The 27,974-nt window shown below is 43.2% G+C and overlaps 2 protein-coding genes across 2 annotated transcripts in view; one reads left to right on the top strand and one right to left on the bottom strand.

The window, feature by feature from the left end:
- Window positions 1-11,183, top strand: part of nfatc4 (nuclear factor of activated T cells 4) — a 13,639-nt gene extending 2,456 nt beyond the window's left edge. Inside the window, exons 2-13 of the mRNA XM_066681066.1 lie at window positions 1,205-1,350; window positions 1,469-1,981; window positions 2,340-2,494; window positions 3,977-4,139; window positions 4,284-4,384; window positions 5,060-5,161; window positions 6,270-6,457; window positions 6,667-6,807; window positions 8,079-8,134; window positions 8,286-8,412; window positions 8,613-9,251; window positions 10,716-11,183. Coding sequence (XP_066537163.1) covers window positions 1,205-1,350; window positions 1,469-1,981; window positions 2,340-2,494; window positions 3,977-4,139; window positions 4,284-4,384; window positions 5,060-5,161; window positions 6,270-6,457; window positions 6,667-6,807; window positions 8,079-8,134; window positions 8,286-8,412; window positions 8,613-9,251; window positions 10,716-10,774 — 2,390 coding nt within the window. The 3' untranslated portion in view covers window positions 10,775-11,183. The remainder of the gene's footprint in view (window positions 1-1,204; window positions 1,351-1,468; window positions 1,982-2,339; window positions 2,495-3,976; window positions 4,140-4,283; window positions 4,385-5,059; window positions 5,162-6,269; window positions 6,458-6,666; window positions 6,808-8,078; window positions 8,135-8,285; window positions 8,413-8,612; window positions 9,252-10,715) is intronic.
- A 6,047-nt stretch (window positions 11,184-17,230) lies between these two features.
- On the bottom strand, window positions 17,231-27,059 carry myadmb (myeloid associated differentiation marker b). Its single transcript, XM_066681856.1, has 2 exons — window positions 26,908-27,059; window positions 17,231-18,635 (listed from the first exon to the last, which is right to left on the bottom strand). Exon 2 carries the CDS (start codon window positions 18,588-18,590, stop codon window positions 17,709-17,711), a length of 882 nt encoding a protein of 293 aa, XP_066537953.1. The 5' UTR covers window positions 18,591-18,635; window positions 26,908-27,059; the 3' UTR covers window positions 17,231-17,708.
- Window positions 27,060-27,974: the final 915 nt, after the last annotated feature.

The raw sequence follows: 27,974 nt of genomic DNA on the forward strand, positions 1-27,974 counted from the left end.
ACTAATATCAGTATCAATCTTAGTATCTGTATTGGTATCAGTACTGGAGTCAGTTTCAGCATTGGTGAGTATTGGTGAGTACTAGTGAGTATTGGTAGTAAGGGTGGGATAAAATATAGATACAGCGATATATTGTATTGTTTTTGTTTGTAATATGTTATCGATACGTGGCGCCAAATATCTAAATTTTTACTGAAACTTAAAAAATCCCTAAGACTTACTTAAGTAACTGATTCATTACTCCACACTGTGGCACAAATCAAAAGAATAAACCTGCGGTGAAGAAAAAGAAACTCGCACTGTAGAAATGGAGTACAACCGGGTGTTAAAGAGATACGAGCACGCTAAGCTATGCACTTAGTTGTACATTGGTTCATATTGGCATTAAATTCTGTGAAACTGACACCAATAAATACATGATTCCTGGTATTTGCTTTTTTCAGAGTATTTTATCCTCTTCGTTTACACAGATGCTATGACGTATAATAAAGAATTGTTTTGTTATATATCTTGAATCACAGTATTGTGATATTATTGTTATCGTGGGCAGCGTATTGTGATAATATTTTATCGTGAGATGCCCTGTTATTCCCACCCCTAATTGATATTATGATTATTCATATCAATATGAATATTGATTTGTATCATTATTGATATTGAGGCTTATAAATATTGATATCAATATGAGTATTGACTAGACTATTAACTGGCTGGAAATGATTAAACGAGGGGTGGCTTCGGTTTGTAATAACTGCATTATAAAAGAGTAGTTTATGTAATCATTTGTTTATTCATTCATTCATTATCTGTAAGCGCTTATCCAGTTCAGGGTCGCGGTGGGTCTAGAGCCTACCTGGAATCATTGGGCGCAAGGCAGGAATACACCCTGGAGGGGGCACCAGTCCTTCACAGGGCAACACAGACACACACACACATTCACTCACACCTACGGATACTTTTGAGTCTCCAATCCACCTACCAACGTGTGTTTTTGGACTGTGGGAGGAAAACGGAGCACCCGGAGGAAACCCGCGCGGACACGGGGAGAACACACCAACTCCTTACAGTCAGTCACCCAGAGCGGGAATCGAACCCACAACCTCCAGGTCCCTGGAGCTGTGTGACTGCGGCACTACCTGCTGCGCCACGTGCCACCCCATTTGTTTATTATTATTATTATCATAAATTATATTTTCCTGTCCAGCTCCTGATTCTGGAGGTCAGCAGGTGGCGCTGTCCTCTCCCCCGGTGGCTGGGCAGAGGGCAGGGATGCACTCGCCCCCTCCCAGACGGGCGCTGGTGAGAGAGTACAGTGGGACGTACGAGAGTCTCCCAGCGCGCTCTGTACAGGTGAGTTCAACCTCCCCTCCCATCCCGTCTGTGTCGGGGCTGAAATGTCTCCAGAAAGTAAAGAAGGGTGGTTTATGAGTTCCAGTGGGCTCTCTCTCTCCCACTCTCTCTCCCTCAGGTATCCGAGTCTAGAGTCCTGGAGTGTCCGAGTATTCAGATCACCACTATTTCCCCTGAGGACGAATCCTGTCCCTCAGGAGGCAGCTACTGGGACACGGGCAGTGGGACCTGGGACAGAGAGCGCCTGTACTTGCCCCTCCTCGACCCTTTCTGCTACCGCGATGGCGGAATGGGGGCGGGATCCCTCAGCCCAAGCCCCGCCTCCAGCCCCTCCTCCCGTGGCTGGCTGAGCCCCGCCTCCAGCTGCGATTCTCTGCTGGTGGAGGAGGAGGAGCTCAACGAAGCCACTGCCCACTTCTGCCTCTCACCCTCCTCCCGACCCACCTCTCCTGGGGGCAAGAAGAGGAGGAACTCGCCTCTGGGGTCTCCCTGCACCTCCCGCAGGGGCAGCTACTCAGAGGAGAACACTGCCCACCTGGAGGTGGGGGAAAACATCAGCCAATCACAGGGCTCTGCCAGCAGCTGCGAGCTCAGCATCCCCCAGAAGACTCGAAAAACATCAATAGAGCAGGTGATCGGGAGATAAACTTTTGTTTATTTATTCGTTTCTCAATATAATATTTGCAAGTTTCTTCTAAAAATAAAATTAAAGGTGCATTCAATCATTTTCTACCATAATTGTTCTTCAGGTTATGAAATACCCCTTTACTGACACCTGGTGGCTTCACTCAGGGACTTATTGTTTCTTTATATAAAGATGGAAATATAATAATCACTTATATTTTCATTGTCATATTGTTTGACTTTGTTTGGTGGCAGTTGCGAATTATTGCACCTTTAATGCTCAGTTACGGGATATCATGAGGCACCTTTAAAGGTGCTGTGTATGTGTGGGTGTCTAAACATTTTAGTTTATGGTTCTGATGCAGGTTTCCTCGAGGGATGTGGACTCAGAGCAGCCCCCAGGCTCTAGTGCCCCCTGTCCACTGCGGGACGCCCCAGCACTGGGGATGGATTACCTCTCTGTGCCCCCCGCACTTGGCTGGGGCAGAAGCCGGGCCTCAGCTCACAGCCCAATATTCAGGTCAGAACTCAACACACACTGACCATACACTTATTACTGTATATTTACTACACAGTATCAACTTTACGGTGGTCCAGAGACTCAAAACACAACACTCACTGTCTTTATTACAGTGCAGTGCAAACACTACGATGACCCAGAGAGTCAAAACCAATTCCACCATTGTTGCGCAGAAAGATGTGCAGCAATACCAGAATGGTGTTACCCAGCGTAAAATAGCAAAGACTTTTAAGTTATCATCATCAACCGTGCATAACATCATCGAAAGATTCAGAGAATCTGGAACAATTGCTGTGCGTAAGGGTCAAGGCCGTAAAACTCTACTGGATGCTCGTGATCTCCGGGCCCTTAAACGTCACTGAACCTCAAACAGGAACGCCACTGTCAAGGAAATAAAAAAATGGGCTCAGGAATACTTCCAGAAAGCATTGTCAGTGAACACAATCCACCGTGCCATCCGCCATTGCCAGCTGAAACTCTACAGTGCAAAGAGGAAGCCATTTCTAAGCAAGCTCCACAAGCTCAGACGTTTGCACTGGGCCAGGGGTCTTTTAAAATGGAGTGTGGCAAAATGGAAGACTGTTCTGTGGTCAGATGAGTCACGATTTGAAGTTCTTCATGGAACACTGGGACGTCATGTCATCCGGACCAGAGAGGACAAGGATAACTCAAGATGTTATCAATGCTCCGTTCAGAAGCCTGCATCACTGATGGTATGGGGTTGCATGAGTGCTTGTGGCATGGACAGCTTGCGTGTCTGGAAAGGCACCATTAATGCAGAGAACTATGTTCAGGTTCTAGAACAACATATGCTCCCATCTAGACGTCATCTCTTTCAGGGAAGACCCTGCATTTTTCAACAAGATAATGCCAGACCACATTCTGCAGCAATCACAACATCATGGCTACGTAGGAGAAGGATCCGGGTACTGAAATGGCAGCCTGCAGTCCAGATCTTTCACCTATAGAGAACATTTGGCGCATCATAAAGAGGAAGGTGTGACAAAGGAGGCCCAAGACGATTGAACAGTTAGAGGCCTGTATTAGACATGAATGGGAGAGCATTCCTATTTCTAAACTTGAGAAACTGGTCTCCTCTGTCCCCAGACGTCTGAGTGTTGTAAGAAGAAGGGCGATGCCACACAGTGGTAAAAAATGGCCTTGTCCCAACTTTTTTGGGATTTGTTGACACCATGAAATTTTGAAACAACATATTTTTCCCTTAAAATGATACATTCTCTCAGTTTAAACTTTTGATGATTTGTGATTTGTGTTCTATTCTGAATATAATATTAGATGTTGGCACCTCCACATCATTGCATTCAGTTTTTATTCACAATTTGTTTAGTGTCCCAACTTTTTTGGAATCCGGTTTGTATCAGCTTCATCTGTCTAAGAGTTTAAGAGTGAGAGAAGCCTGCTGGACTGAGCCTGACCCCTGTGATTTTTGTTATTTCTCAATGTTGTTGTTGTCTTTATCAGGTCTAATGCACTACCCCCTCTGGACTGGCCTCTGCCATGTCAGTTTGACCAGTTTGAGCTGAGGATTGAGGTCCAGCCGCGTCCTCATCACCGCGCTCACTACGAGACTGAAGGAAGTCGAGGAGCCGTTAAAGCGACGCCAGGAGGACATCCTGTGGTGAAGGTCATACACGTGTGTGTGTGTGTTTGGGATGGGTGGGGGAGGTCACATAGTCATATAAGGAGCTAGATTATGGAACTGCATTTGAAACACACTCCATTTTCAGCTGCTTTTTAACGGGTAACTGTTCTCTTTTTTTTCCTGCAGTTGGTGGGATACTCAGAGAGGCAGCCCCTCTCTCTGCAGGTGTTTGTGGGAACAGCAGACGACCGCTCCATTCGACCGCATCCTTTTTATCAGATTCACAGGTACCAGAGTCTAGACTCTACAAGATCTAGACAAGATCAACTCTTCATCTAACCTTTCTTGAGATGAAAGGTATTAAAAGGTAGTTTGAGACACTGGAACATTGCTGTGAGGATTTGATGCCAGCCAGCAAGAGCTTTATTGTACTTCACTGCATGAAATCTGCTCGTCTCGACTCGGCTCTCTTTAGCTGGTCACTTTTCCACTAGAACAGCTCCCTCCTTGAAATGGAACCAGTGACGTTGCAAAATGTGGTGATTGACAGGTCTCTGGCCAATCAGAGCTCTGCAGGGTTTACACCTCACATTTAGTCCCTACGTGGCTCGGTTGGAACCGTAATCGAACAGGGACTAAAAAAGAACCAGGTTCCATGACCAGATTTGCAGTTGTACACGAGCCTTTCAGCAGGGGCTGTGGAGCAGAGGAACTGTGTTCTGTGTTGGCCTGCCAGCACCGATGATCCGCAATCAGTGCCTGACCTCACTCATGCCCCTAAATCCTCACAGTGAGGTTCCAACATCTACTGTGCAGCTTTATCAGAACACACTTCTGATTAACGCCCTTCTGTTCAGAAGAGACGCTGGATGACCGCAAACATTTGGCTGTTGGTGTTTATGCAATGATTTGTGGGTAACGGAATGAAGGATTAATTAAAGGGAGCATATGTTTGTTCCCAGGGTGACCGGGAAGATGGTGGGGACGGCGAGCCAGGAGAGCATGCAGGCCGGAACCAAACTGCTGGATATTCCCTTAAACCCTGAGAATAACATGACTGCACTGTGAGAAACACACACGCACGCGCACACACACAATCACACACACACACACAGATTGTTTACAAGCAGAGTTTAGCACCTGCTTTAAATTTTTTTACCCCTTACTCCAAATCTAAAGGGCATCAGCTGAGGCGAGAATCTCTGCATAGCACATACACTGTCACTATACTGTATCCTACACCTTCACTAAACTGTACCCTAGACTGTCACTACACTGTACACTACACGGTCACTACACTGTACTCTACACTGTCACTACGCTGTACCCTACACTCTACCCTACACTGTCACTAAACTCTCACTATACTGTACCCTACACCTTCACTAAACTGTACCCTACAGTGTCACTACGCTGTACCCTACACTCTACCCTACACTGTCACTAAACTCTCACTATACTGTACCCTACACCTTCACTAAACTGTACCCTACACTGTCACTACGCTGTACCCTACACTGTACTCTATACTGTCACTACACTGTACCCTACACTGTCACTAAACTGTACCCTACACTGTCACTAGGCTGTACCCTACTCTGTCACTACACTTTACCCTACACTGTCACTACATTGTACCCTACACTGTCACTACATTGTACCCTACACTGTACCCTACAATCTACCCTACATTGTCACTACACTGTACCCTCCACTGCCACTACACTCTACCCTCCACTGCCACTACACTGTACCCTCCACTGTCACTACACTCTACCCTCCACTGCCACTACACTCTACCCTCCACTGCCACTACACTGTACCCTACACTCTGGCCTACACTGTACTCTACTCTTTACACTACGTTTTACCCTACACTGTATAGTACACTGTACCCTACACTATACACTATGCTGTAATCTGACACACACGTCCCTAGAAATGTAACTATTATTCACAACAACACAGACCACAAAGACTGATTGGTCCACAGTCTGACAAACAGCAGAGATTATCAGAGGAAATATGAACTCCTGTTCTCCATACGACAGAGACGCAGTCAGCAGCACTTCACCGCCACAGATTTCCTCAAACATCAGTTTGGAAATCACAGAACAAATAAAAAAAAGATAGAACAGTTTAAGGGAAAAATATAGTTCTGTTCTCTCTCAGGATCGACTGTGCCGGGATCCTGAAGCTTAGGAACTCAGATATCGAACTGAGGAAAGGAGAGACGGATGTCGGGAGGAAGAACACTCGAGTGCGACTGGTCTTCCGAACTCACCTGCCTCTGGCTCCACCCCTCGCTCCATCTGGGCGGGTCTTAGCCCTACAGGTGGCCTCTCTGCCAATTGAATGCTGTGAGTATCGGCCAATCAGCTCGCACCACCTTTAACTTTATTAGACATACACTCCCTGGCTCCTACAGTTTATCAGCCAAAACATTAAAACCACCTCCACTGACCACATCAGTGCACTCTGTAGTTTGCCTGTTGCTCTGCATACTTGTCATCCCCATTTCCCCCGTTCTAAAGTTGTGTTGTGTCTCTGATGTTCCTCCTGTGTCCAGCTCAGCGCTCGGCTCAGGAGCTGCCCGTCATTGAGTCTCTCAGCCTATCGTCCTGCTCCGTGGAGGGAGGGGAGGAGCTCCTGGTGGGTGGGGCCAACTTTCTGCCCACCTCCAAAGTGGTGTTTATGGAGAGAGGCTCAGGTCAGTAACTCCACCCGGAACTGTACACTAGTGCTCAGGGGGTTCTTATAAAGTCTGTTAAGGTGGTATTGATGTCATTGTGTGGTTTGTTAAGGTGGTATGAATATCAGGGTGTTTTGTGATGAGATGGTGTTGATGTCAATGTGTGTTGAGTTAAGGTCGTACTGCTGTCATTGTGTTGTGATGTAAGTAGGTGTTGTGTTAAGGTGGTATTGCTGTCAGTGTGTGCTGTGATGTCAATATATGTTGTGTTAAGGTGGTATTTCTGTCAGTATGTGTTGTATTATTGTGGAATTGATGTTGTTATGCATTTTGATGTCAGAATGTATTGGGTTAAGGTGGTATTGATATCAGGGCGGCATGGTGGCGCAGCAGGTAGTGTCGCAGTCACACAGCTCCAGGGGCCTGGAGGTTGTGGGTTCGATTCCAGCTCTGGGTGACTGTCTGTGAGGAGTTGGTGTGTTCTCCCCGTGTCTGCGTGGGTTTCCTCCGGGTGCTCCGGTTTCCTCCCACAGTCCAAAAACACACGTTGCAGGTGGATTGGCGACTCGAAAGTGTCCGTATGTGTGTGTGTCTGTTTTGCACTGTGAATTTGTGTATTCCCGCCTTGCGCCCGATGATTCCAGGTAGGCTCTGGACCCCCCGCGACCCTAAATTGGATAAGCGGTTACAGATAATGGATGGATGGTATTGATATCAGCATGTGTTGGGTTAAGGTGGTATCGATGTCAGTATGTGTTTGGTTAAGGTGGTATAGATGTTAGTATGTGTTGGGTTAAGGTGGTATCAATATTAGTATGTGTTGGGTTAAGGTGGTATTGATGTCGGTATGTGTTGGTTAAGGTGGTATTGATATCAGTATGTGTTGGGTTAAGGTGGTATTGATATCAGTATGTGTTGGGTTAAGGTAGTTTTGATGTTAGTATATGTTGGGTTAAGGTGGTATTGATGTTAGTATGTGTTGGTTTAAGGTGGTATTGATGTTAGTATGTGTTGGGTTAAGGTGGTATTGATGTTAGTATGTGTTGGTTTAAGGTGGTATTGATGTTAGTAAATGTTAGGTTAAGGTGGTATTGATGTCAGTGTGTTGGCTTAACTGCTGTTATTGTGTTGTGATATCAGTATGTGTTGTGTTATGGTGGTATTCATGTCAGTTTTTTATTGTGTTAAGGTGGTATTGATGTCAGTTTTTATTGTTTTAATGTGGTATTGCTATCATGATAGGTTGAGTTAAAGCGGTATTGATGCCTGTGTTTTGATTGCATTTATAGATGGTAAACTGCAGTGGGAGGAGGAGGCTCACGTGGATCAAGACAAAAGCTCTGAGGTACACACACTTATTACTTGCAGTGTAGAGTGTGTATTCCTTATATATTTGGGTTAGCGTGTGTGTGTGTGTCTATGTGGACATAATGAGAGATTCCCGTGTGCAGCTGTGAATTGTCTATATGTAAATAATGTGTGTGTGTGTGTGTTAGTGTGTTTTGTGTGTGCAAGTTCCAGTGTACAGCGATGTTTCTGTGAATCAGCCCGTGTCCGTGTGTCTGTACGTTTCCAATGGCAAACGGAAGAGGAGCAGCACACATTGCTTCAAATACCTCCCCAGTGAGTTACACACACACACACACACACACACTCACACACACACACACAAGCTGAATAATTCAGTCATTATGAGGAGTATAAGAGGTGTCCAAAACCACACCATTGTTTTTGTAATATTATTATTATTATTATTTTGTTTATTATATTATATTATATTATTATTTATTCACATTCTGAATCTATGTGCTTCTTTCTCTCAGTCATGTTTAAGGAGGAGGACCCCCTGTTGCCCCGCCCTTCCCTCTTGCCCCTGGAGGGGGTCACCCTGTGCCCTGTAAGGGACCGATCTGTGGCTGAGGAGAGGTTCCATCTGCCCCACTACCCCGGAGCAGAGTTCTCCTACACCCCTCAGGGGTACCGGGACGATTTCTGCCCCAAACCCGAGGGTCCGGAGGAGGGGCCCAGGAGCCAGGGAGCTCTACATGAGCGGAACCCCAGCTTCGAGAACCTAGAGCTGGGCTTCACTGAGCTCTTACCCCCTCTCTACCTGCCCAGAGGAGGTGTCCCTCGGCCCCCCTCACCTGCCCCTCCCTCCCCCTCCCCCTGGCTAGACTCCCCCTACCTGTCGTCCTCCCCCTCCCCCTCTCACTCCTCGTCCCTGAGTCCTTTTCCCGCTAGCAGCCCTGTGTCTACTTCCCCCCTGCCGCCAATCCCTCACTCCCCATACTCTCACTGCCCACCATACCCTCAGGAAATGTGTCCCTGCCCGCCTTACGAACGCTGGGACCACTTGCCCCCACAGTCTGAGGATCCAGAAGGACAGGAGGGGCAGGATAGGCAGGAGGGGCAGCTGGGCTTCAGCGGGGGGCAGCCAATTCACAGCATCACACTAGAAGAAGGTGAGTAGACCCAGACCCTTAGTATTGAGCCTGGTAATGTTAGGTTTATGTGGGATGCTGGGAAAGATTTATACCCCTCTAGTGGGCTCTGGGCATTGAGCATGTTGACTTTAAGCTCACTTTCTTTTACTTATAATCTTTTACAGAGATTATTCACACTGGGTTATTGGTGGAATTTGCTTGTTATTAGGGCTGTCTATAAACTTATGGCCACGTGGTGTAGTTAGTATTAGGCGTACAGATGTTTTAAATTGTGCTCTCAAAATGAACGTGTTAATGCATTTGAGAATTTACAGCGCTAAATCATTTTATGCATTAATCGTTTTATTAAATTTGACCACAACTTCCTCCCACAATTCACACAGTCTAGTAACATTTTTTCTCCCTCCCTCCATCGCGCTCTCTCTATCTCTTTCTCTCTCTTTCACACACATACACACACACACACACACACAAACACACAGACAACTCCCGTTTGAGGCTGAGCTGTGCTGTAGCGTTAATTAAAGCGTCTGTGTCTGATGCTAAATATCTTTCTGAATATTTTACTCAGCAAATTGAAAGACACTAATTCAAAAATGAATCCCGCTCCGGGTGACTGTCTGTGAGGAGTGTGGTGTGTTCTCCCCGTGTCTGCGTGGGTTTCCTCCGGGTGCTCCAATTTCCTCCCATGCTCCAAAAACACATGTTGGTATGTGAATTGGCGACTCAAAAGTGTCTGTAGGTGAGTGTGTGGGTGAATGTGTGAGTGTGTGTTGCCCTGTGAAGGACTGGCGTCCCCTCCAGGGTGTGTTCCTGCCTTGCGCCCAGTGATTCCGGGTAGGCTCCAGACCCACCGCCGCCCTGAACTGGATAAGGGTTACAGACAATGAGCCTCCCCTAAATCACTAGATGCTAGATGGGAACACATCCTGGAGGGGGCGCCAATCCTTCACGGGGCAACACACTTACACATTCACTCACACACAGTGATTGTTCTGCTTCTGTGTGTTGCTGCTCTCAGTAAAAGGGAATTATATTTCTTTAACTGGCACAGTTTAGTTCTCAGTGTGTTGGTTATGTTTTAAGCTTTGTGTTCTACTACGAACAAGACGAGCTGTTCAGCCATCCTGCTCAGTTGTTTGGTCTGTACGCATGACAACGGGTTTCTGATTGGTCACCTGATTTTTAACACATCAATCAACGCAGAAAATAAAACAGGTTCTATTTCGAAATCTGTTGCAGCGTCGCAGTCCACCAGTTTCAGACTCTGTGTGATGGACACAAGTGTGTTTGTTTACAAAAATTTACGTGTTTTTTTTTTCATGCATAAAAATTGGCCTTTACTCAAATAAAGTTCTGATGCTGGTTCTAATTTTTGATATCAAAGCCAAGCTGCTGAAACATGACCACTGGCTGATTGACTGAATTAAACATTAAGAAATATTGATTACTGATTAAGTTCTATTTCTGTTTTCATTGCAGTGAATGAATTCATCGGTGAAGACATCAGGGCTTTTCACTCGGACAGTCGCCCAGGATGACCACTGCGGGGCGCCTCATAATCCTGCGCGTATTTAATGTAGTATTACTCCTTCATGTATGAGTTCGTATTTCTTTATGGTGTAATGTTTACGGCTGTTGTAACTCAGAAAGGCGCAGCCGCAGTCGTGTGCACAGGCTCTGACTCGACTGCGCAGTTCTCCAGAACCCATTTTAAAAGGTTTTTAATCTGACCAAATAAATTATCATCGCAGTTTCACGCTCCTTTGTGCCTTTATATTCACCTTTGATAATGAGCGAATTACAGTAGGACGCACCAGAGCAGCTGCACATGAGTCTGAGGACGCCATGCTCAATACCCAGTGTCTGGCAGAGGGGTTTAAATGCCCCTGTGGGGGGCAATGGAATAAGAGGCAGGTTATTTTCATTTTTACAAGGGAATTAAAGAAGAATGCACACCATCTGTATCTGGTGCCCACTTGATATTTTCTAGAGGACACCACCTATTTTTTGGTGCTCTCCTACTAGTACATGTTGCTCTATTAATAGTAAATGGTGCTCACTGTATAATATCTGGTTCTTATTGAAAAGTATATTGTGCTCACTTGATATTAACTGGTTGTATTTTATATTTAACAGTGTTCCTAATAAAATAGAAACAATGCAATTAAATCATGAGAACCACTCAAGCCCCTATTAACTAGATAACTGAACCTGAATAAAATAATTCAGAATTCAGTCTGCTGTAAGTTGCAGGAATAAATCAGAGTTTGTGTGAGAGCGTGTGATAGAGGTTTCCAAAACAAAGGGAAACTGTTTTCTGCGGCTGTTTACTCTGTGACTGTAACGTTGTTCAGGACCTGGATGAGGTCAGTGGTTAATTTTATATTCCTCCTCTGTTTCTCTCAGCTTTCTCTCTCTCTCTCTCCGTCTGTCTTTCCCACTCTTCTCCAGCAGAACTCCACACATTTCTCCAGAACAATGAGAGGCCTTTGAACTCCCAGTGAACACAACACAACAATCAGCTTTCTCTCTTTTTACAGAGTAATTAAACATGGTTTACATCGATACATTCATATCATGTTCATATAGACACTATGAGCAAGCTGCAGCTAACCGTTATTATCGTTCTACCCTGTTATCCACTACGCTATCAGGGCTCTATTTTATGGCACATTTCCACTGCATGCTCCTCCACCAGGTAAATCTGGTCCTGGTTCTGGAAGCGGGTTCTTGTTCAGTCGCGATTCAGAGCGAGCCGAGTGGGGACTAAACCGTGGCGTGTAATCCTTGCAGAGTGCTGAATGTCCAGAGAGAGTTGTCACTCAGACGCAGACGTCCAGCACCAACTCTCCATCTGTAAAATCTCCAGCTGCAGCAGAGATCACGTTTTTATCCGACTCACGACGGCAGCTCCTAAAATTAAACCATGGTCTTTCGAAGAGGTTCAAACGCTCCTTGGATCAGTGGCCGATGAAAGAATCCAGCGAGAGATGGACGCTGCAACAAGGAACAAACTCTATTGATCTGTCTGAAATGATGACGGAGCTGTGTTCAGTCCCAAACAACAACAATACACCTATACACATAACCAGGGACCAGAGAGTATGGTTCTGATCCCTGCAGAGTAGGAACCGTGCAGTGGAAACGCGGCATTAAAGGAGAGAGCATTATTAATGTTAATTATGACCCTATGACATTAAACCCCCAGAACTGTTCCTCTGCTCTTAGCACGATTAGCTAAGCATGCTAAAGAACCTGGGCCGAACACTGAACAGTTTACACTGCTCAGAACTGCTTGGCCCTGCAATGAACACGCAACTGAGGCATGGCTAGATTTCACTAAAAGGAAACAGCACCATCTTGTGGATGAAGAAAGCAGTGCGTTTTTGAGTCACTAACAGCAGGCTTCATACAGGTTGACTGTTTAACGGAAGATTACAATAACTTAAGTTATGTTTTTACTCTCACACACACACATACATATATATATATATATACACACACACACACACACAGCTGCAGGGGCTCAGGGTCGTGGGTGGTCTCCTCTCCTCTGGACACTGCCTGTGAGGAGTGTGGTGTGATCTCTGTGTCTGTGTTGGTTTCTTCCGGGTGCTCCGCATTCCTCCCACAGTCAGGTGTGTGTGTGTGAGTGTATGACTGGGTGAATATGTGAAACTGTCCACAGGTATGAGTGTGTGAAACTGTCCACAGGTGTGTGTGTGTGTGTGTGTGTGTGTGTGAGCGACTGGGTGAGTGCATAAAACTGTCCACAGGTGTGAGTGTGTGTGTGTATGTGTGAGTGACTGGGTGAGTGTGTGTGTGTGAGTGACTGGGTGAGTGTGTGAAACTTTTCACAGGTATGAGTGACTGGGTGAAACTGTCGTGGCATGAGGTGATGATTTTTTGTGATGAACACATTACCCTGTGTTAACAGAGTGGTCCTCTGCTTGATCCTGCGACGACCTCGTCCTCAGTGATTACTCTTTGTTTCAGTTTGTTTTTAGTGGTTCACCTTCAAACCACTTCCTTCAGACAGCGTGGTCTAAAACCACTGGGGTGAGGAGACTTTCATCTGATTATGACAGGTGATTTCATCTGGAGCAGAACCACACAAACATAAACAAACAAACATGAACACAAACAAACATAAACAAACACAACACCAACATAAACACAAACACAAACAAACACATTCATTCATTGTCTGTAACCCTTATCCAGTTCAGGGTCCGGAGTCTACTCGGAATCACTGGGGCGCAAGGCAGGAACACACCCTGGAGGGGGCACCAGTCCTTCACAGGGCAACACACACACTCACACATTCACTCACACACTCACACCTACGGAAACTTTGAGTCTCCAATCCACTTACCAATGTGTGTCTTTGGAGCGTGGGAGGAAACCGGAGCACCCGGAGGAAACCCACGTGGACACAGGGAGAACACACCACACTCCTCGCAGACAGTCACCTGGAGGAAACCCACGTGGACACAGGGAGAACACACCACACTCCTCACAGACAGTCACCTGGAGGAAACCCATGCAGACACAGGGAGAACACACCACACTCCAAACAGACAGTCACCCGGAGTGGGACTCGAACCCACAACCTCCAGGACCTGGAGCTGTGACAGAGACACTACCTGCTGTAGTACCGTGCCTCCCAACACACATAACATAAACAAATAAACACAAACAAACACAACACAAACACCCAGTCCAGCAGTTACACCCCATTGTCTGATTTTTATCTCACACCCTTCAGCTGTAACAATAAAGTCATTCCTTTATTTACTGTTCATTTACCACACACCTCAGTGGAGTTCATCTGTGGCTGTGCATACTTTGTTATCTCCCCCCCCCCTTCCTCTTGTTCTTCAGCACTCAGGACCCCCACAGGGCTACTGGTGGACGACCAACACACACTGTGCAGCGACAGATGGACCAATGAGGGAGGAGTGTCTCGCAGAGTGGATGGTGAGTAGACACAGGGTTTGATCCTCACTGGTAACTCATGGTGTCTACTAAGTCTGCATCCTTGTTTCCCTCGCTGAATGGAGTGTTCATATGGGTCTTGCTTCAGAACATTTCCCTTCCACCTTAAATGCTTTCAAAGGCACTTAAGGTGGAACATAAAAGTCCAGTTTACAGAGATTTACAAAACCGTAAAAGTTACAGTCTGTTGTCTTTATGTGAGCCACCAGGGGGCGCTGCGTCCGTTCGGTTGTTTTCAGATCAGCCATTTTAGGCCTGAGTCATTTTCACTGAAGGGATTTTCAGGGTTGAGCATAGAGGGACATTATTGTAGTCTTACACCTACCAGCCACTACATTAAAAACATTTACTAATATGATGGTCCCTCTTGTTCCCGCCAAAACATCTCTGACCAGTCTGGGCTCTGACTGACTCCATTGGGTCTCTGAGGCAGTGGTCAGGGTCAGCATGGGCACTCTGGACTCTGTGTCCAGACCCGGTTCTATCAGAGCGGCGTTAACTCTTTCAGCGGTGCGTGTTATGACCTGGTTCTATCAGAGCGGAGTTAACATATTCAGCAGTGCATGTTCAGACCCGGTTCTATCACAGCGTTGTTAACTCTTTCAGAGGTGTGTGTTCTAACCCGGTTCTATCAGAGCAGCGTTAACACTTTCAGCGGTGTTTGTTGCAGTGTCTCTTCTATGGGATTGCACCAGATGGACTCGGGCCCAGGACCCTGTCTCCGCTCACTGCTTGTCCTTCCTCTGAACACTTTTTTTTCCTGACCACTGCACACCAGGAACTCCCTACAGAACAGAGTTCTGGAGACAGACCACAACATTATAACCATCACATTGTGGCCCTCAGATACCCTGATGTCTCTTCCCCCAAACCCCTCAGACGACATCATCGGTGTTAACCACTTCATCAGGCAGTGGTTTTAATCTTGTGGCTGATCGGTTTTGTCTGAGGTTTTTGAGGAGTATAAATATTTTGTAACTTATATATTTGAGTTGACAATTGATCACACACTGCAACTGGTTCCTGTGTGTGTCTGTGTGTATGTGTGTGTTTATTTGGCATTGAGTCTGATAAAGACAAGACATGTAGAGAGAGAAAGAGAGAGATAGAGAGAAAGGGAAGCAGCTGTTCTGTACCTCTCTCTTTTGCACACACACACACTACAGAGAAACATCTTTAAAGGAACTAAGGCACATGACACAAGAAAATTTCCTCTGGATGACCTTTATTCAGAGCTGAAGTCACACACACACACACACACACCTTCATTGCACAGTGAATCATCCACGGACAAACACACACACACACACACACACACACACACACACACACCGTAACAGTCAGAGACAGTCACACACAAACAGAGGCAGACTTCAGTCCTCTGTTTGGACTTGTGTATAACTGATACACTTCAGCAGTTTGCACACACACACACACACGAAGATACAAACAATACACAATACACAGCCACAGATATATGATTTCCCATCTTCACCAATGAAGTCATCTTCATCTTCTTTAATGTTTCTTAATTAAGTAATTTTGTAACAAGTATTTTTATTGTCATTTTTTGTGGGTAAATCTGTAATGAGTATTTTTTTGGTGAGTAATTCTGTAATGAGTATTTTTTGTCAGTAATTCTGTAATGAGTTTTTTGTGAGTAATTCTGTAATGAGTTTTTTTTAGTAATTCTGTATAGAGTATTTTTGTGAGTAATTCTGCAATGAGTATTTTTTTGTGCATAATCCTGCAATGAGTATTTTTTGTGCATAACCCTGCAATTAGTATTTTTGTGAGTAATTTTGTAATGAGTAATTTTTTTGATTGGTATGTTTTGTGAGTACTTCTGTATTGAGTATTTTTGGGAGTAAATATGTAATGGGTATTTTTTTTGTAAGTAATTTTGTAATTAGTACATTTTTTGTGAGTAATTCGGCAATGAGTATTTTGTGAGTATTTCTGTAATGAGTATTTTTGTGAGTAAATCTGTAATGAGCATTTTTTTAAAATTATTCTGTAATGAGCATTTTTTTTGTCAGTAATTCTGTAATGAGTACTTTTTGTGAGCAACTCTGTATAGAGTTTTTTCACTGGGGGAAAGTACAATATTCAGTTACAGTAATGCAGTACAGTAATTAATTATAGTACAAAAGTACTGTACTGTACAGTTACAAAGTATTTCCTCAAGTATTTTCCAGCCTTAGATACACATTTTTCTAGATTTAAGATGATTTCATTCGTCTAGATGACATTCTCACAGAAACTGTAAAGAAATATATACTCACAATACTCAAGATACCCTTAACAGGTTGAAGACTGTATTGTATATAAAGCTCGATGTGATATGTCAGAATACACAGTTAATTCTCCAGAGTAATTACATTTCAGGAGTAGAGAGCACGGTCTGCATTATACACTGAAAAAAACACACACTTCAAAGCAGCTGTGTTAAATGTCAAGTTTATGTCAAGTATTTAAGATGAACTGTAGAGGAAATGAACCTGAACATTATGGGGAATACAGGGTTAAACACAGATTAAAGGTGCAATTATAAGTTTTGCACCTTTAATCTGTCCTTCGTCATCTGCTTCTTTGGGTTACACTGACACCTAGTGGCTTGGATGTGTCAGAGATACTGTACTAAGTATATTTTTAAAATGGCTGCCCTCATATGGCGACCCAACTTATGGAGCATAAAGTTTTAATCAGAGACATGAAAGCAATTTGTTTTGTTGTCACTATGATACACAATCACTGCCAACCATTTCATTTACTACCTTCTTGATGGTAAAAATGACTGATTACACCTCATCTGTGATGAATACTGAGTTGACGTGATGAGATAAACTTACTGTGACAGCCATAACCTACATCTAACACACACTCTCGCTCTCTCTCCTTTATATATATATTATATATATTATTATATATAATTATATATATATTATATATATATATATATTATATATATATATATATATATATATATACTACTGACAACCTGCATCTAAAAGCTGCATCCAAAGCTTCTTTGGTATAATACGATTGTGCAAAATGTTACATAAAATGATGGCTAACACAAATATGAAAAATAAAACAGCTATAAACTGGTTTAATACTGAATTCAGCCACTTTCTGTGGCCTGGAGGCCTCTTAAACAGCTCAATAATACACCAAACACTGATTTATCTGCTTAACACTGATTATGTTTCCTCAACGAATGCTAATGGATTTATTTGGATTTACAGAAGGCATCAGAAATGAAACAAATGAAAAATATGTTTTTATTAATACGTTCTCTTCATGTTTCTTTGTTTCATGTAAATTTAAACATGTAATGGTCTTTGTCCATATCTGTAGAGTGAGTCCACTTCTGTCCAATAAGAAAAACAACATGTAATTTATCTAGGGGGAGCCAAAAACACTAGATTACATTCTGTATGAACTAAATGGCGAGGACATAAACACTCAGGGTTAAGCACTGACAAAGACCAGCCGGGTCGAGTAGACAAGGTCAGCGAGGTAGAGGATCAGGTTGAGAGCGGTGAGGACAGCGATGGCGAGGAGTTTGTCCCATGGACAGAGGCCGGCCATAGAGCCACAGTTGTTGGGCCTGTGGCTGGTGCCTCCGTGCTTGTCATCGAACTTGTAGATGGGCCAGATAATGGTGGCAGAGAGGTACAAGGCCACGGCCAGCAGGGCATAGCTGGACAGGAACCGAGCGAAGGGGAAGGGAAGGCAGCCTGTCCACTCGGCCACACAGAGGACGATTATTCCTGCCGAGAGGATGAAGCACATGCAGTAGACAGCTAGGCACCACTTGGTGGCGGCATTTTGGTTGTAAGAGATGGGGTCACTGATGAAAACGAAGATCACACAGGCTACGAAGGTCTCGCAAACCTTCAGCAAACCTGGCGCCGTGGCCATGTAGCCAGACACCTCCCCCGGACGAGCTTTGCTCAAACTGACCTCGCTGAGATACGCCACTGTGGCCAAGCAGGAGAACACGGTAGAAACAATACGGCAGTTTATCATCTCATCCCGGCCACTGTAGCCCTTTAGGAAGTACAGTGGGAAGATGATGGATGCTGAGAGACACAGCAGCAAGGCATAGCACGCAAAGGTGATAGGGAAGTTCTTCCAGGACACAGGAACGCGAGCCTGGAGCCCACAGAGCTCCACCAGGATGATCAGCAGCGTCCCGGCGAAGCTGAAGCTCCAGCAGAAGATGCACCAGTCACCCGTGCCGTGTGGAAGGTCTGCGCCGTACAGGGCAACGCTAAATGCCACACATGAGAAAACCAGCGCCGCCACGCGGGTCCACATCAGCGGAGATGAGTGGAAAACCACAGGCATGTTCACAAAGAGGAGGAACTCAAACCTTCTGAGCTTTTGGACAGTCTGCACACACAAGAGAAAACACAGGAGAGTGCAGGGTTAGCAAATCTATAATGTCTAGTCAAATATGCTTCCTCTAAATGGCCCCTTTATTAGACATACCCCAATGTATCACAAGGTGAGTGAAGGTGGTGTTTGTAATAAAGTGTCCTTTAAAGTGTGCTTTTAGTACTAATTTTAAACAAAAAATAAGCAAGTTTTCTCTTTCTGTTTACTTTTTTAAGCTCTTATCTGTGATAAACTAAACACAGTTATACTTATCTTACAACAATACTGTAACAAGTATAAAGAAATGTCGATTTGGAGTACACATGTACTTAATCTTGTGACTGAGCTACAGTAAAGAAATGTATTCCTGCCTTATACATAAAGTTTAAGTATATTTGGCTTGTAGTTTGGGGTGGAACAGCTGAGAGTAAGTAGTACAGAGGTGGAACTGTACACAATGTTAACCAGGTACCACAGAAACAGATAAATATTCTGCTGATTTTATTGACAAAAACCTTCAAGTTTTTGAGCAACAATATTTTCACATATAAATTGTAAATAAACCACTAAAATACCGTAAAAAAATACTATTTGTAAGCTGAGGACACTTTGCTTCATCATAGTTCATAATTTGTAGTTATTGTATGTTCACTAAGTGAGGCCCAATCCACTGGTGGCACTGTTTCACTGCATATACTCAAAGTCTCTGTTATAGTATACAAGGGATTAATCATATTTCACTCCTTAGCTTTACCCCTCTGTTTTGCCTAGGGGTGGGGTGTTTCAATTCCTGTTAGAAAAGAGGGGTAGGGCCAAGAGATAGGCCTGTATACCCATTAAAATTGAGATTTTTCAGGAGCACACTTCAAATGGAGGGTTATTAATGCCCTGTGAATATAGATATCAGCACAAGCGATGAAAGAAATCCATAAATGGGATACCCACAAGGGGATAATATCTGGTTGTGGAACTCTTCTGAAGAAGAATGTAACTAATAATCCAGCAGCTCCTCTGATATCACTGCAGACTGGTGCAGAGCTGCTACAGAGCAGCGCTAGTCGCCTGGGAATGGATCTTTAAGTATGCTTTCTGGTATGGGAAAAGTGAACAATGAACATTGTTTGGTCACCAAAAGAAGTGACATTCTAAGCTGAGTAATAATGCAACTTTCGGCTGTTACACAAAGCCAGTGAAAGGCTAAATGCTAACAAATTCCTCACCCCCTGTTTAATGTCATCAGCGCTGAGACAAAAAACTCTCAGAGCTGAGGCTGAAAGATCTCAGCTGGCGTCCAGCTCTGCGATGAGGCTCTGCGTAATGTGTTCTGCAATTCTGAACCTTTACTCAACCCCACAATCCATCTGTCACCAGAGGGAGTGGGAAGGGCCAGATAACACAACAATCCCAGCATTCATAGCCCCTCAATAACACTGCAACATGGAATCCCTCACACACACACACACACACACACACACTGGTGCCTGGAATAAACACAGCGAGACACTCCCTCCTACTTCACATCCATCTTTCACGCCAGCAGCACCGAAGGGTAATAAGAGAGAGGGATGAAAATGTGGCAAACCATAAAAGGAGAAAAAGAGAGACAATGTAAACACAACACAGTCAAACCCTTGGAGACAAGTAAAATAGTTACCCACCATAATCATACGAACCGCTACATCTACTGTATCATTTCAACACACTCAGAGGAGAACACTAACCACTACATCTAGTGTATCAGCTCAACATGCTCAGAGGAGAACACTAACCGCTACATCTAGTGTATCAGCTCAACACACTCAGAGGAGAACACTAACCGCTACATCTACTGTATCAGCTCAACACACTCAGAGGAGAACACTAACCTCAACATCTACTACATCAGCTCTACACACTCAGAGGAGAACACTAACCGCTACATCTACTGTATCAGCTCAGCACACTCAGAGGAGAACACTAACCTCAACATCTACTACATCAGCTCTACACACTCAGAGGAGAACACTAACTGCTACATCTACTGTATCAGTTCAACACACTCAGAGGAGAACACTAACCGCTACATCTAGTGTATCAGCTCAACACACTCAGAGGAGAACACTAACCGCTACATCTACTGTATCAGCTCAACACACTCAGAGGAGAACACTAACCGCTACATCTACTGTATCAGTTCAACACACTCAGAGGAAAACACTAACCGCTACATCTACTGTATCAGCTCAACACACTCAGAGGAGAACACTAACCGCTACATCTACTGTATCAGCTCAACACACTCAGAGGAGAACACTAACCTCAACATCTACTACATTAGCTCTACACGCTCAGAGGAGAACACTAACCGCTACATCTAGTGTATCAGCTCAACACACTCAGAGGAGAACACTAACCGCTACATCTACTGTATCAGCTCAACACACTCAGAGGAGAACACTAACCACTACATCTACTGTATCAGTTCAACACACTCAGAGGAGAACACTAACCGCTACATCTAGTGTATCAGCTCAACACACTCAGAGGAGAACACTAACCGCTACATCTACTGTATCAGCTCAACACACTCAGAGGAGAACACTAACCACTACATCTACTGTATCAGCTCAACACACTCAGAGGAGAACACTAACCACTACATCTACTGTATCAGTTCAACACACTCAGAGGAGAACACTAACCGCTACATCTAGTGTATCAGCTCAACACACTCAGAGGAGAACACTAACCACTACATCTACTGTATCAGTTCAACACACTCAGAGGAAAACACTAACCACTACATCTACTGTATCAGTTCAACACACTCAGAGGAGAACACTAACCGCTACATCTACTGTATCAGCTCAACACACTCAGAGGAGAACACTAACCGCTACATCTAGTGTATCAGTTCAACACACTCAGAGGAGAACACTAACCGCTACATCTACTGTATCAGCTCAGCACACTCAGAGGAAAACACTAACCGCTACATCTACTGTATCAGCTCAGCACACTCAGAGGAAAACACTAACCGCTACATCTAGTGTATCAGCTCAACACACTCAGAGGAGAACACTAACCGCAACATCTACTTTATCAGTTTAACACACTCAGAGGAGAACACTAACCTCAACATCTACTACTTCAGCTCTACACACTCAGAGGAGAACACTAACCACTACATCTACTGTATCAGTTCAACACACTCAGAGGAAAACACTAACCGCTACATCTAGTGTATCAGCTCTACACACTCAGAGGAGAACACTAACCACTACATCTACTGTATCAGCTCAGCACACTTAGAGGAGAACACTAACCGCTACATCTACTGTATCAGCTCAGCACACTGAGAGGAGAACACTAACCGCAACATCTACTTTATCAGTTCAACACACTCAGAGGAGAACACTAACTGCTGATACTTTTCAGTGAATTTCAGTAGTCACTTCTCATTGCTGTGGCAACTATTTGTAATTACAGAAAGCAATTGGATTCAAGGGCGGCAAGGTGGCGCAGCAGGTAGTGTCGCAGTCACACAGCTCCAGAGGTCTGGAGGTTGTGGGTTCGATTCCCGCTCTGGGTGACTGTCTGTCATTCCCGCCTTGCGCCCAATGATTCCAGGTAGGCTCTGGACCCCCCGCGACCCTGAATTGGATAAGCGGTTACAGATAATGAATGAATTGGATTCAAATTCAGACTGAGAAAAAGAGTGAGAATGAGAAATATGATAAAGAGAAAAAGTGAGAGATAGAATGAGAGCATGAGAGAGAGAGGTTTAAACAAGTAAGTGTGCTTTTGCCTCAGTGTCATAATCTAAACACAGGCTCAAATAGCACAGCCATGACTCACGCCTCCCTTCATCCATCCCTCCCTCCCTCTCTCTACTCTACCCCTTTCTCTCTCCTCCCTCCACTCTCTCACTCTCTCTCTCTCTGAGTGTCAGAATTTCCAGCTGATACATCCCAGATGTTTAGGATCCCTCGAAACAGCAAAGAGAGAGAGAGAGAGAGAGAGAGAGAGTGTGGGGGAGACATGCCTAATGTTTTCCATCATGTTGTTCTTCACTCATTCCCTCCATTCTAACGTCCCCTCCTCCACAGTCCAGTCTTTCACTCCCTTGCTCTCAAAGAAGAGTCATAAAGAGCAAAATAATGCAGTTCCAATATTTTACCTAAGGAATGAAGGAAACATAATGTACACCCTCTTCAAAAAGTCAAATCATTAAAGGTGCAGTAAGTATTTTTAAAAGTGGAAAATTGAGCAAACTATATTTGTGAAAGTGAATATTTATTATCTTTACATTTGTTCTACAATGTGTAACTCACATGAAATGAAGAATCAGACTGATCTGTCATCCCTGAATGAATCAGTTTAGGCTCCAGAATGCGGGTCACCCACATGGAGCTGGCCATGTTTTAAATACTTACAGGATGTCTGCTGTTCCTGATCCACTACATGACTGATTGCACCTTTAAAGATGGACATTATAAGATAGGGCATATTTATTTGACATTATATGTTGCTGTTTCATAAGCATTACATTTCAAAATCTTACACCCACCCTGTCCTACCCTCCTCCAGAAGTTACATAGTGCAGTTTCTGCAGTGCTGAGTCTGGAGTAGCAACAACAGAGGGTGTTCTCCCTATTACAGCTCAGTGGAGCATCACAGTGATTTTGAATCTGTAAAAAATATTATGTACTGTTGCTTTAAAGCCACCCCTCTGTGCAGGACCCTTTCTTTGGAGCATAAGCAGGGTCATTATCAGTTTGATTCAATTTGATTTCATGTGACTTGCACTTACTCTTTGCTGACTGCACATTTAAAGCAAAATTGTCAGCCAGTCTCTAGAAGTATACCCATAGAAAATTGTGGCAAAGGGGATGGGTTTGCTTTGTGCAAAATGACCTCATCAGCTGTCTAGTCCTCTTATAATGTTTATATTTATGGTCCGTACTGAGTGACCACTTTTGGGTTAAGGGGAGAAATTGAGTAAATTAGATTTCTTCACTAAACTATCCTTTTAAGTCTGTGTCATGACTGGACACAGAGCAAATCTAATCTGAGTGGATTCAGCCATAAGCTATCCATCAGAAAAAACTCTGCTACAGTACAGCGGCCATTAACTTTGACATTTAAGAGGATTTTACCCATTTACTGACCACAGAACAGGGTTATTTGTTTTTGGAGAAAGAAAAACTATTTCAATGTCTTGCTATAAGTAGCAACTTAGCTCCTCCTGGCCACCAGAGGGCTCTATAAATATACTTAAAAAAAAGCAATCGGTCATTATCTCAGGCAAATATTCTTACTGATATCAAGTGGCCTGGGTATGTCTGAGATTCTGAACTAAACCTATTTAAAACATTGGGACCTGCTCTATGGAGGATAAACTGAGCCAATTTGTTTTTGTTTTTTTTAAGTGTTTTGGTTCATTATCTCATGTTAGTTTCACCTTAGAAGAAATATAAAAAAAATTAACTTGCTAAATTATAAGTATTGCTTAATATTAAACATGTCTGATTTGACCTTTAACTGAGAGAATGATGTTATGAAAATTCTAAGCTACTGCACGGTTTAGAATTAATAAGTTCTAGCTTTTATTTTAAAACTTGTTTTAGCTTTATTTTCCCCTTCAGGAAAATGCTAACATTGCTAATAGTCAGTGAAAACCTCTGAGGCGAAGGGTAATTTTATTAGTATGATGCTAACTGGGCCAGGACTGACTTCTCTGCTAATATGCGTTTTGTTAGCATGGTGGACAGATGGATTTACCCAAACAGGCGGGTGTACAGGGTTTTATATCGCCTGTTTAAAGGTGTGTTACTTGTGTGCAATATTGATTTAGGTAAAAGTACAACATTGATTCTGAGTCCAAAAGTCTAAGCTTTTTAGCTCTTTCAGTCCTGAGAAAGAGCTGTGGACGGGTGATGTCCTCAGAGCGTCCAGCGTCTTTCAACACAGGAACTGAAACCTGGACCACCCTGTTTTTTTCTTTTCAGTGGGAAATAAAAATCTACAGCTCCGGTGTCAGACACATTAAGGAATCCTCTAGTATTTTAATTTACTACATGTAAATAAACTGTAAGGAATTAAAGGAGTTTAGAAGATACAGTTGAACTGGAGTTGTTGCTGTGACTGTGGAGTGACTGCAGAGAAAATGCCTTTAGCAAAATCTCCAGAAATAATTTAATTTCACCGTTAATCCTGTAAAACAGCCAGACACACACACATACACAAAACCTTGTTTCTGTGAATTGTGGGGACATTGCATAGACGTTCATTCATTTTATGGAGACTTATCATACATTTTTCACAGTTACTACTAATCTAACCCTTACCTTAACACAACCTTAAAACAAATATTCACCTTAAAATGTAATGATTAGTAACAATACCCTGTATTATTAAATCATAATTAATTCATTCATAGTCTGTAAGCGCTTATCCAATTCGGGAACACACCCTGGAGGGGGACTCGAACCCACAACCTCCAGGTCCCTGGAGCTGTTTGACTGTGACACTACTTACAGCACCTCTGTACTGTAAATAAACCATACTTACCATGCACTTATATTCTACTACGAATCACTCAGCACCAAATATATTATAATAAAGCATTAAAAAATAATAAATAAATATGGTACATGTCCTTACTATGACCAGTTAGTCATTCTTTACTATTATTAAATATTAATAATTCAATATCTATTGTGATTTACACCAATCAGCCACAAGATTAAAACCACCACTAAGCAAAGTGAATTACGCTGCTGACCTGTTTGACGTGCCCTCTGTTGAGGTTCTTGAAGTTGATGTTGAAGCCAGATAAATTGTCAGTGTAAGGATCTGAGGGCCACATTGGCGTGGTCAGAATGTTTTGGTCTGTCTCCATTGCTCTGGAACATGCGGTGTGTTTCCGGTGTGCAGTGGTCAGTACCGAGTGATCACATTCACCTTCACTTCTATCACACATCACTCTGGGCTCAGGACCCTGTCTCCGGCCACCGCTCGTCCTACCTCTGATTGCTTTGGGTCGGTACTGAGAGCTGCACACCGGGAACACCCCCTGCTGCTGAATGTATCCCACCCCTCATGATTGTTATGCACTTCACCTGACAGTGATTTTAATCTTGTGGCTGATGGGTGTATTCGGTGGTTTTGTACATATCAACACTTTTAATTTTAAACTGTCCTCTGTCAGACTGTGGTTACTATTGGAGCTGGAAATGGAAACAGAAATTAATGTGATTGCACTCTCTTTGCTGTGTGTGTGTGTGTGTGTGTGTGTGTGTGTGTTGGGGGGGTTCTCTCTCATACACAGAAGCAGGCACACACACACACAAACCACACCCAACACGACTGACACTGACACTAATGAGGTACACTGGTCTTCGTTATTCCACATCACACACTGCATACACCACAATATATAACACACTGTTTTACTGAGAAACGGATTCAGTTCAGTTCAGTTTTATCCAGGATTTATAACAGGATTATTCTGTAATAACAAAAAATCAGTTACATTCAAGACAAGTCAATATTAGTAAGTCAACTTAAATCAGTTCAGTCCTGTTCAGTAAGAAGAAGCTGAAGTCATTTCACTCCAATTCAAATCAATAAAGCAAAGCTGCTTCTGTAATAATAATAATAATAATAAGTAATTTGACTTCAATTCACATCAATAAAGCAAAGCTGCTTCTATAAAAATAATAATAATAATAATAATAATAATAATAAGTCAGTTCACATCATTTGCTTTCAGTAATGTTTAGTCGGTTCTGCTCAGTCTGATTCTGTCCAGTGAAATAAAGCCAATGTATATTTATATTTATGTATACTTTCACTGTACAATAAAAAACATGCCAACATCTCCCAAAGTAGTAAATTTACAGGAGGAAAAAACTTCTTAACGTCCAGTGGAAGTCAGAGTAAACAGATTGTATTCAGAGTAATTTTGGAGAGTTTCTATTGGTCATTCATTAAGAGATTTACACACAGTGTGAAGGACATCTGCTGTGTTCAAATGATGTAGTAACTAAACATCCACACACAGAGAGAAACAGGGTTTTCTAGGGAGAGCGACGATATTCACCACGCCTGTGTTATTTTTGTATTAGGAAATTGTTTCCCGCCATAAACTCCAGATTGACTTACCTGTCAACTTGATAAGTACTGAGTAATACACTGCTAATTCAGATCAGTTCAGTTCAATAATGCGTGGTCAGTTAGATTCTATCATAAGAAGTTAATTCCAGTCTTTTCTGAACAAGACTTTTTAAATGTAATTCCTTACCTCCTTTACTTTCTCCTTCTCTCTTTCCTTCTCTCTCTCTTTCTGTCTCTCAGAGCTCTTTGCAGAAAGAGTGGAAACTGGAGGAAAATGCTTACTTTCTTTCAATCCACCCCACCTCTCTCTCTCTCTCTCTCTCTCTCTCTCTCTCTCTCTCTCTCTCCGCCCAGAGCTTTCCACATTTGGAGAAAAAATACTGAGGATTTATGCCTTCTCTGTTAGTCACTCCCACTTACACTCCCACTTACACTCTCTCTCTCTCTCTCTCTCTCTCTCTCTCTCTCTATTTCTTGTTTACTTTTATTTTGCATCTCTATAGTTTCTGTTTTTCTATTTCCATCCGTTCACACTTTTTGTCTCTCAGTTTCTTTTTACTCTTTTTTCTTCCAGCCCCATCTCTCTCTCTCTCTCTCTCTCTCTCTCTCTCTCTCTCTCTCTCTCTCACACACACACACACACACACACACAGTTTTAGTGGAAACTCTTACACTCAGAAATTAAACAGAGGCAGAGTTTATTGTAAACATCTGTGAATCTGTTCATTCCCTGGAGTTCTTGGTTAACCCTTTAAAGCTCAGCCTTGTTCCAGACTATTATCACGATTAGGACTAGGATTCGGATCAGGAGTGAGATAATGTAATCCGAGGGTGTGAGCTGCTCAGTACCAAAGGCTTTGGGCTGTAGGTATCTGCTATAAACCCCAGCAGTTTCTGTAGTTTTATGAGTCCCGCATTTAGCAGTGTTTTGTTTGTTTGTTTGTTTGTGTTTTATTTATTTATTTATTTATTTATTTATTTATTTATTTGCATGGGTTTACCTTTGACTTCTTTATTCCAAACGATCTCTGATCTCAGAGTTATCACCTGTTGAAATGTGTAATCTGAACCTAATGTCAACTCTGAGGGGAGGTTTAGTAATTAACACACTCTAACTAATGATTCTACTAAAGTTAATAACATAATAATAATAATAATAATAATAATAATAATAATAATAATAATAACAATAATAATAATAATAATAATAATAATATAAACTTTGATACAGGACTGAGGCTGAATATTTTATTG

Source organism: Hoplias malabaricus, chromosome 9, assembly GCF_029633855.1.
Source record: "Hoplias malabaricus isolate fHopMal1 chromosome 9, fHopMal1.hap1, whole genome shotgun sequence".
Taxonomy (NCBI): domain Eukaryota; kingdom Metazoa; phylum Chordata; class Actinopteri; order Characiformes; family Erythrinidae; genus Hoplias; species Hoplias malabaricus.

What these genes read in the sequence shown, in the direction of transcription:
- myadmb (XM_066681856.1), bottom strand. Translation starts at nt 18,590, where the DNA reads ATGCCTGTGGTTTTCCACTCATCTCCGCTGATGTGGACCCGCGTGGCG.